Source organism: Hyalella azteca, unplaced genomic scaffold (genome assembly GCF_000764305.2).
Source record: "Hyalella azteca isolate HAZT.00-mixed unplaced genomic scaffold, Hazt_2.0.2 contig9708, whole genome shotgun sequence".
Taxonomy (NCBI): domain Eukaryota; kingdom Metazoa; phylum Arthropoda; class Malacostraca; order Amphipoda; family Hyalellidae; genus Hyalella; species Hyalella azteca.
The window spans coordinates 247853-258797 of record NW_025939770.1 but is presented as its reverse complement, the minus strand read 5'-3'; the positions used below and the strand labels follow the sequence as shown (position 1 = coordinate 258797).

General features: G+C 37.1%; 1 protein-coding gene across 1 annotated transcript; it reads left to right on the top strand.

The window, feature by feature from the left end:
* Positions 1–5554: 5554 nt before the first annotated feature.
* Positions 5555–10682, top strand: LOC108665613. Its single transcript, XM_018152388.2, has 3 exons — positions 5555–6471; positions 7880–7952; positions 9767–10682. The coding sequence occupies exons 1-3, from the start codon at positions 5662–5664 to the stop codon at positions 10243–10245; spliced, it is 1362 nt and encodes a 453-aa protein (XP_018007877.1). The 5' UTR covers positions 5555–5661; the 3' UTR covers positions 10246–10682.
* The last annotated feature ends 263 nt before the right edge of the window (positions 10683–10945 follow it).

Below are 10945 nucleotides of genomic sequence, written 5' to 3'. Positions count from 1 at the left end.
AAAATAAAAATCCTGTTAAGTGTCATAAATAATACTTACAAGTGTGCTTTACCATCCGGACTTGTGGATGAATTACTTACAAATAAAAAGTGTTCCCTATTCGACTATTCCATGTTGTTTTTTAACTCGCTATAGTATTTCGAGTAAATGTAGTAAGAACTACTAAAAATTTACATCGAGTTAACAGCTAACCAAATTAAGTTATGTGAAACTTTTTGAACTTTTTGAAGCTCACATTTTTGCATATTAAAATAATTTTCATAATATTATTAAATTTATGTTTGAAGGCATTATGATGGATTCGTTTAAACTTCAAGTACCGCATTTTGAAGCTGAATTTTAAACTAGAATTTCAAGGACATGGCGCTGTTCAGTGTTGGACATTTAATTTTTTTTTGAGGTGCATGCAATTCCATCAAGGCCGTTAGGGCATAAAATATTCTAATAAATCATAAAAATTGCGAAGTTTTGGGACCAGAAATGTCATAAAAATCTGTTAGCTTTCTTTGAGCGATTGTATATAACAATCATATACGGTAACTTAGCAGTTACTGTGTAGGATTACCGAGTCAATTCAAAATCGGTCAGAGCTCGAGAGGCTTGAAAGTCTCACTTGAACTTTGTGAGCCAGATACAAATTTCTCAAATCTCAGGTAGAAATTTTAAAATAAACATGATATACATATATATACCTATCAGATGTCAAATATTATTTAAATTCCCAATGTGGGACACAATGTCACTGTGTTGAATGTGGAGGGCATCGATATTTCAAAAGTGAATTGGGAAATTCAAATGAATAAGAAAATAATTATTGGCGGTTCAATTTATAGTTGGAGCCAAATTGTTATTTCTCACATTATTTTTCTTAGGAAATATGTAACATCGAAATACAATTTTACTGATGAATCATTTATTTTCAAAGTTGTGTTCTTCGTTTTTTTTGTGTAGATTACATGAAAAGGCTAGAGTGAAGCGAAGATCTTCTATGAGATGTTCACAGACATTGCTCCCAGAAAAAATACTAATGAAAAGCATTAAAAGGTATAAAGGAAATTGTACACAAAATGCAGTAAATACATGAGAAACAAAATTACTTTTCTTCAAATCAAGTTGAGAAACATGCCCGAATTTTTATTGGAAAAAGTCACAAACCAATATTTATGGTGGAAATAATAATTTTGAGTTCACACGTTCAGTCAGGCCTTAATTTGTTAAAATTTTAAAATCGAGGACTAGGCAGAAAGTTTATCAATAATTTTTCAACGATCCTACATGATAATCTAAACGATCCTATCGTTGTTGAGAAAAACCTAGGCGCCACTTGCCACTTAGTCATAAAATTTTTTATAAAGATAGCCTGATTTATTATATTTTATTATCGAAACCTAACATAATTAGCTGCTAATTTCTTTCGAGTTTAAAGTTATTTCCCATGAGTGTCTCGGTAAACACTAGGTTCGCTTTGGTCATCAAGAAACAGTCTATGATCTTGCAGACTCTAATTGGAATAAATAATTTATCTCAAGCTAGAAATAGTGTTGATATATCAAGTTGAAAAAATCTCATCGTAAAATTTTGCAATAAAATTATTCAAGAAATATTGTAATAAAAGTCTTTTGTTGGCAGTATAACCGCCGTTATTCTGCAATTGTTCAGTGCAAAAACAAGCATCCACTGTGAGGAGATCCGCGATAAAATATTCCAGCTAAAACGTTAAAATATTCGAGCTTTCACATTCTTTCCGTCAAAAGAATAACACGAAATCTTGATCGTGCCTCGAGTTCGATCTTACTACAGCTAGAGCAACAATCATCGGCCACACGCACATCTGACGCTGCGATCCATCACGACGTCTCGTTACAATTCTGCTTTCCCTCTCGACCGCATGTCTCGGCAAGGCCTCAGCTGCTCGTATGAATGACACAATGCACTTGAACCTTTCTCTTTCATCAGAGCGGGAGGATGTGATGTATGGATGTCGCACGCACTAGTCTCGGTTTATTTGTTGGCCCAGTATTAGGGGGAAGGCTGCAATCATCTGCATAAAAATGCCATTGAAGTTTTGGATGATCGTCTCTTATTTAAATTGTTCAGAATTGAAAAACTAGAAAGTGGCAAAAATTGATTAAATAAAACTGAGAAGGGGGTAAAACTTGCTTGGACAAACCTGCGATTACGTAATTTCTTACTGTAAATTAGGGTAAAACTTGATTCATGTTTAAATGATGATTCACAACATCGAGTTAGCTGTTAAGTATTGCAATATTGCTTGGTCTCCCAGACCACCTGTCTTCGGTCGCACAATACTCAGTAATTATATCGTCCTCAGAACCTGTAACTTAATTTGTTATCCTAGCACGAGGTGAAAGGACCTTTTGAGATGACATACAATCCTGAGACGACTAAACAATGAGATTAGGCTACAATATATACACTCGAAACATGTCATAATAGAGATATATTTATATTCTAGACGGTTGTAATCAAATGGCAGAAGGTTCAAGGAGAAGATCCCATATTAGCTTTAAATTGAAAAATGGCATTAATTAGAATATCATAAGTAGCAAGTAAATGCAAATCTTAACTAGCGTAGACATTATTTTTCGCTTGAAAACCTCAAAAAGCATAATTGAGAGACTAATACTTTGACTGTCAATATCTGTTGGCATCATTGTGAGTCTAAAATTACAGCTAAAATTTTGGCCGGTGTCATTTAGAGTCTAGAACGTGGCCTGAAAATATCAGCTGACACTGTTTTATATTGGCTTTTTATTGCCGTGCTTCTTGCAATCGCTCACGAGATGGATACAAAAGAAATGGCACAGAGGCAGCGAGGTTGGTTGTCTCGGTATAGCACACGGAATGATCGACATGCAACACAACTCCATCCTCGCTTCAAGGATCTTATGTGACCTCGCACTGGCAGGTCACGGTATCTTAGTGTCACTTATTAGTTTAATAGTAGACTAGTCGTTTCGTGAACAACAATTATTATTAATAATTGTGCTACTTATCATTGCTATCCACATTAGAGTACCATTGCATCAGAAGTTGTCTAAGCTGGCTTTGACTTATCAGCCATCACAACTATACACTAACAAACTAGTAGTTCAGTGAAGTATGCATCTCCTAGTACCTAGTAGTGTGCAGTAGCTAATTGAACTATGTATGGCATATTAGTGTACCTGTCGATTAGGAACTACGTTTCACCAAGTAGTGTATCTGTGCTATAGTGAACTAAGTATCACCTAATAGTGTTGGAGTAGTTCGGTGAATGATTATATCACTTAGTAGCGAACGAATAGTTCAGTGAATGTTTATAGACTACGTATTATTACTCCACTCTGCATGATCATAAAATCCTCTATACATCAGTTTTTAAATCGTTGATGGCATTTACTTCCATTTTTATTTCCACAAAAATCAATGGATGCGAGGAATCTTAATTAGATCTACCTGTGTCATTTACTTTAGTGAACTTAATATTCAAATTAAACTAAAAGATTGGGCGTGTTGCGATGTTGCAATGTGCAAGAAACTTCTAAGATTCAATATTTTTAAACATCATATATCTAAACATTCAACTATTGTTGATATATGTTTATATTTTGAGTCAGGACTAAGTAATGACAGTTGGTTATAAATGCTCACACTTGGGATAGTTTGAAGAACAATAAAAACTTGAATATTGGAAGCATCCTCAGCATTTATGCCAGTGTACTCGTTTGTTTGCCATTATTAGGCACACAATGCAGACAGCAACAGGCATGGAAAGCAATGAGCGAGCGGGGCAGCGCAAGTTGCCCTTCATAAAACATTGCGATAAAACTAAACATCGAGATCACCTAACACAATGATGAAGAAAACACGCCCTCCTCTTGAAGGCGACGCCGTGTTATAGGATGAACTAAGCTGTTGTTCAGTGTTCGGGTGCGGAGGCAGCGCCATCCTTGGCCCGCGCTGGCCATGTAAACGCACGTGGGGTTATATGGCTCCTCGGCCTTGAAGTTTCATCTGGACCGTTCCAGAATCTTGAGCATCCTTTCTGCTTTACTGTTCGAAAAACGGTCGGACAGGGGTTTTATTGACTGAAATAAATCCATATCGTAGTTGTTGTGGGTAAGTTAGCATATGAAGCCCGAACTATCTTGGTCGAATTTCACGGGACGGCTAGCCGCCGCTAAAACGCCACTCCAACCGTTTTTTCTCACCGTTTTATCTAACCGTTTTTCGGACATTGTTGAATCTGATTTCGAGCTAGGCTTTACTGTTACTTTCGCGATCTCGACGTCACGGTGCGCCGTGTATACTGAGATGGTTCGCAGCATAATATAAAATATTTTTAAGTGAAATTGAGATCGCAGACTTTTGATTTGTGCAAACTGGTCCGTAGACCACATTAATACAGCTTTACAGGTGACACAGCAAAGTATACGACCACGATTTCCGCTGCCTATCCATTCTTCGCGTTACTCATTGCAAAGATTCTCTAAAAGTGATCGACTTCCTCATTTACGTTTGATGTTGCAATGAAGTTTGTGAACTGGAATCTCAGGGCTGTTCTAATTTACTCCCATCCCAGTCATAACAATTATTATTGCTCATGGTATCAGAGGCAATTACGACAAGGTGAAGGTTAAGAATCGCCGCCCACGAGAGCGTGAGCAGAGCGACTGTTGACATTGAGGCCTTTCACGATTATGGTTGCCACTTTCTCATGCGTAATTAACTGAAATAATTTTCGATGATGAGCTTATTAACGCTCGCAGTTTTATGCTTAGGCTTGGAGATTCAAATCTTACGATTTACTTTAGTCTACTTAAAAATGAATTTAAGGTATTTGTCGTACTATATGTTAAAAATTTTCAGACAATTAGGAAGACATCAATGAAGAAATTACTTGATATTGCGTAGAGTGTATTGGAGAAGAAAACAATCGACTAACTATGACAGTTTTTTTAAATAATTTCGCATTTAGTGTGAGAGGCAGAGAGAGTACTAACGAATGTTAAGTTTAAATCAGTCATTATTCATATTAGGAATCAAATAATACATTGTAACGAAGTAGATATTGCTTGGCAATGACAGACTTGTCATTAATTGACGACGAAACAAAGGAAAGCAAATTGCACTAAAATGGCTATTTGAGTTCCGCGATTAAAACTGTTAAATCAATTTAAAATCTGCCCTTCAGCGCATCAAGGAAATTACCACTCAGCTTCTGAGGCCATCATCCTGAGAACAGCGATCGAGAGTCTGAACGATTTGATAGTGATAAAAAGTTATTCATGTGCGGCTATTGCTATAGCTGGAGGGTGAAATTTTTCTTGTTCTAGTTGAACGTTGTAATGAGAATTGTTCTGAGTTTTGTAAAAAAGCTGTAGAATTCTTATTGACGCAACTACATGCAATAACACGGTGACATTGATTACAATAATCTTTTTAATGTTTTAGTAATTTTAATAGTATTATGATCAACTTTGACCATAGTATAACGTATATTAATTTATACTGTATGTATTACCTTCTTAATGTTCCTTATCCCCAAAAAATAATATCAGAGACTGTTAAGAGATAAAGTTTTCAGGGTAATAAGTAACTCTTTGTTCAAGAGAGCTTATATAATTTTAATAATCACATCGGTAGCTCGTGCGTAAAATGAGCAGCACGTTAGGTGAAACGGGCTTAGAAGGCTCAACGACAGAAAATGCACCACTCAACATGAGTTCTGTGTCAAGTGGTGCCTCTGATATACCAGCCACTCAAAACATGAACCTCACTACAGTCGCTCCACCCAAGCTAAGCAGGCCTTTGGTCGGTTCTGATCCAAACGAAGCTGTGAGTATAATGTCGCCTGATATGCTGAAGCCCATGGCAACGTCTGCACCAGACAATGCATCAAGTCTAATTACATCAAATTCCTCAGAGCCTTTGATCACTATTGATGTAATAACTAGTCCACCATCCAATTCTTCCCACATGACAGACGTAGACTTTTTTGAAAACACTCGCACCGAAATTCCATTCTACGACACTGACATCACATCCCTTGATGTTTCCAACGACACTACAGAAGCCCCGATATTCGATACAGACTTCGGAGAAAAATCAAACGACACCTTCAATCCTTTCCTGGCCGACGATTATGACTACTATTATTTTAATCCTGACGTCGAAAGAGAGCCCTACGATTATACTCAAGTGGACCAAGATAAAAAACGTGAGGAAGTTTTGGCGTTGTGGAAGAATGTTGATATTCCTCCTGCAATAAACTATGCAGACTTTACGCCCAGGGATTTAGACCCGTACTTCTTAGTGCTGCCTCCAGTGCTGTGCTTAGCCTTCTTGTTGCTGGTGTTTGTGCCTTGTTTCCTCTTGAAGCTCAGAGACGACATCAGGGAAATCTCCGGGAAGCCAAGGAAATGGGGTAGCCAACGATACCGCAAGCAGAAGAACATCACCCATGAGGTGAGGAATTTTTTAATCTATTTAAATAAAGCTTAATCTTCCTCTATTTTGGCCAGGAAATTTTTACTTAAAAAATGTGGATTGGGATATGTTAAGGTGAATTATACCGTACAAAGGCCTAGCAACCATTTTTCGAACTTTCATTCCATAATTTGGAGTCAACATGAATGACCTCAAATATTATAGGATTGGGTTATCTTCAGTGCCATCCGTATAGGCTACCGAAAATAATTATGTTATCATTCATCAACAAATTTCAGTAACCGGTAAAAACACCGAATGAATTTTCTCAAGAACTTCTGTAATAGGTAAAAACAAGTCTAAATAATTGCCGAAAATTAAGTTGTTTATATATGCATTCACATGATCTTACGCAAGCCTCTGCCAAAAGTTTTTATTTTATTTCTGCGAAGTGTCTATTGCGTCGTCAACCGGTCTAATCCATTAGAAAACAACAAAACATTTCAAAAGCGAAGTAGCAGGCTCACACAGCATTGCAAATGAGATGCGTTCAACAAGAATCGCTGACCGTGAACACGCATTTCCTGGCTTGGAAATTTCCTGCCTGAGAGCCTTGAAGATACGTTTGATCTACGCGCGTCACCGAGCTTAAAAACAGGGATGAAAAACACAACACACGTGTTAGTCAACCTTTAAGTCGTTTACTTTCTTTAAGTCGTTTACTTTTAAATGTCAACAAAATTCGATTTATTTTTTACGAATTTATGAAGAAGCTGATTTTAATGGAATATATATAAAGCAAGAAAATAATTATTAATTAATTATTTTTAATAATAATTATTGGTAAATCAATGACCGCCCCAGAAGGAGTTAAGTGTAGTTTGGAAAACTTCTATTAATTTCAGAATAAACATAATACGAATACCTTTTGTAGTTGCCATTATTTGTAATTAACAGAATTTCAATCCTCAGAATCCTGTATTTTATTATTTAATGTAGTTATTTCTACCGAAATTTCAAGACCGAAACATAGTAAAAATATGCTGAACCCGCGTGTGCAGCGATCGTTACGTAATAAACAAGGACTCGGTTGACTTCATAGTTATTCTTTTATAATTTAATAACGAAAAGTTTACATTCTCAATTTGTCATATTCTAGGTAATAAAAAATCCTCATGAGAAGACTTTATCTATTATACAAATTGATTTAATTTGTTTGAAAATAGAAATTTAAAACGAAGTAACGCATTCATATGTTTTGTTATACCATTCTGTTTTTCATAATATTCAGTCGGAATTTTATCATATATTCCAGTATTTCAATGATTCCAATTACGTTCAACAAATTTTCAATTCTGGTACGATTTAAGCAATTTTTTTTACAGTGACGCTTGAGAATTTGTATCTTTAAAAACCTAGCTAATTTGCAGTTGAAAATATATTTCAGAGCTTCCAGATCATTGACCCAGAGTGGCAGATGGTGGCTGGAGGCAAGGATATAACAGCCAATCCTTTGGGAGGTGAGAGGGTAATCATGTACATTACCTGGTGTGACTGACACTGCATTACCTGGTGTGACTGACACTGCATTACCTGGTGTGACTGACACTGCATTACCTGGTGTGACTGACACTTATCTCTGCATTACCTGGTGTGACTGACACTGCATTACCTGGTGTGACTGACACTGCATTACCTGGTGTGACTGACACTGCATTACCTGGTGTGACGGGTTAGACATCTGGAATGTCTGACGCATATCACCATAAAATTTTGGCTCAATATCGTCGCATCCAAAGCCAAAAACTAATTACAGAGAAAAATCACTATTTGCAGGAATAAAAAAAATGATGCGAGACGAATTATTTAGGTATATGCATCTCTATGAATCACGTACATTATTGCTGCCTCCAAACAAGCAAAACGAGTTTTGTAATTTGGTACTGCATCTTGTCAGTTATTGCAAGGCTCTAATGACTATTTTGTTCCACCGAAGCACGAGGAAACCAGAGTTGTGATGTAATTTAAGGAGCTGTTTAGTATAGATAATTTTATTTTTCACTATAAATTTATAATTACTTTTGCAATGACTAGTCCGGGGTTCTGTCCTAGGAAGCGCTGACAGCGTTGTTAGAATATCAAGACGATCCCTGGTTCTTGATGCGCAGCAACAAAGATGTGAATATGACAATTACGTTCAGCATTTCCACTAATTCTCAATAGACGCTGAACTTGAACAATCATAGTGGCATCCCTGACAAAATTTAGAGTCACCCCAGCTTCTGGTAATTCAAATCAGAAGCTGCTGCGTCTATAAATTTTCACTGGGGTCCAGTACAAAATAAATTCCACTCTCCGCTCATCCGTCATCTGAGAACTAGGATGCCACGGGAACGCAAAAATTCAGAAACATGTTTTTTTAGAATAACAGTATCATTATGTTTATGACTGTCATTTCATGCTATTAAACAGAAATCTTTAACTACTTGTTGCCAGCATTTCCATGATATTACTAACCGCGCAAGATTATTCCATGTCTCCATATATGTTGTCTTCTCTTGATCTAAAATATCGTCGGAACAAGTGCAGCTTTCAAACATAACAAACGCGCGTATCGTTCTGCCTGTAATGATATTGTGACCAATGCTCGACCAGCTCCAGTCCTGTAGTTCATGGTTATCTTCAAGCTCGTAATCCGATTTATCTTCCAATAAACGAATTGAGCCGAGCCAAACGAGCAGTGTTTTGCTACCAATCTGCTTTTCATGGCAAAAATTACGCGGCTTTATTTGACTTTGTGGGCAGGAAATTCTTCTGGTCCACTATGACCGTCATTTGTCGTTAAATTTTGAGGCATTGCGGATTATACTTTTTTGAAAGAGTTAAGCCGATCATTGGAAATAAAGATCCCGTTCTTTTGTGCCCATCTCGTATGATAGACAGAAAAATCTCCATATGATTTCAATTGCAACGATAAATCGTGAAATTTCACTCAGTGAACTCTGCATAACGTTTGAAATTACGAACTTATGAACATTTAATTGAGAGACCCAGCGATATCCTTAATTAATACATTTTACCGCAAGTTGTTGTACTTTATCTTTGTATTGCTTTTTTCCCAGAGTCCAAACCCAGCACGAGGTCACTTTTTGTCCGACATAACTTGAAATAAATAAGGGAGAAACGTACGAGTCGGACAACGCTTTTTAATGAAAGATGTTCTGAAAATGTCCAGCAGTGGTACTTGATTTCACAGAGTTCTAATATCATAAAACATTGTGTAATATTATTATTACCAAAATCAACGTTTGACAACTAAACCTTCTTGTTTCAGACGTGCAGTACGTGATGCCTGCAGGAGCAAGCGGTGGTCGAAAGAACACTTACGACAAACCCAACGCTACGACGATAGCAACGGGCCACGCCAAGGAGAACCCGGCATACGTGGAAGAGAACGAGGTCTCCCTGGACCAGCAATCCAGGCCGGACCCTCCAGTGGACTACAGCGAAGAAGAGGTCACCTGTGTCCTGGACAAAGAACAAGAAGAATCCGAAGGTGGCCGTTCCCAAAAGGATTCAGAAACAGGGCCTGTGAACAGCCCTGATGGTGCCGAGACTCCCACTGAGGATGGCCAGAGGGCCATTGATGGTAATTTTAGCACGGCCCCCAAAGCGACCTATCCTAAGTTTACAGGATGGAACAAGGACTTGTATTCCAACGGAGCAGGCTTCGGCCCCCCGGCGAGAAAAAGCAATGGTGCTAATGGCAAGCCTGGAGACGATCCTGAGAACCCCACATGGGGAATGTATTAGTTGTGCGATTTTTTTAGCATTAGCAAAAGGGAATTATTGATTAGTTTATATGTAGATTTCCGATCATGATAACTCGCCAGAACAAAAACTGTGCAAGTTGCTTGACAACTTGCGAAACTCCGAAAACTATTCAATGGAATTGATAATTTGCCAATAGATTCAATGGAATTGATAATTTTTGCCTGAGAATATTTCGTAATTTTTATCAAGAAGTCACTGAATTACAAGCGAATTCACTCCGAAAATTTCAAACAATATAATACAAATATTTGTGGAACATCATTTTAATTCCTAATTTATGTTTGTGGGAAGAAGCAGTTTCGACAAGTAGAAACATAGTCTTTTTACATAGGAAGCGAGCGCATTCATTTCGCTCACTTTTCATGACAAGTCAAACCAATGTTCTAGTAGGCCTTACGTGACTTTCCTTTCTTTTACAGAATTTTTAGATATGAAATAATGTAAAGACAATAAACACCAATAAAACATTATAGACAAAATTTAGTCGGAAATTCATATACTTTATCCAAGTGTGAATTTCTCCGTGCTATGATTGTAACCCTCGTAATTAGTCAAATAAGTTGATAAACTTTCGAGGCGTTTGTTGCGAGATGATGCCATTGGTAGCTAGGTAGCTTGTAAATATTGCGTTAACTTTAATATCTTGAATTCTATATCTTTTAATCTTTCATTCTCTCGT

Excerpts from the sequence above, each read along its gene's own strand:
- LOC108665613 (XM_018152388.2), top strand. The coding sequence starts at position 5,662 with ATGAGCAGCACGTTAGGTGAAACGGGCTTAGAAGGCTCAACGACAGAA. Across the intron at positions 6,472-7,879 it reads AGAAGAACATCACCCATGAG|AGCTTCCAGATCATTGACCC; the intron begins GTGAGGAATTTT and ends AATATATTTCAG. Across the intron at positions 7,953-9,766 it reads AACAGCCAATCCTTTGGGAG|ACGTGCAGTACGTGATGCCT; the intron begins GTGAGAGGGTAA and ends TTCTTGTTTCAG.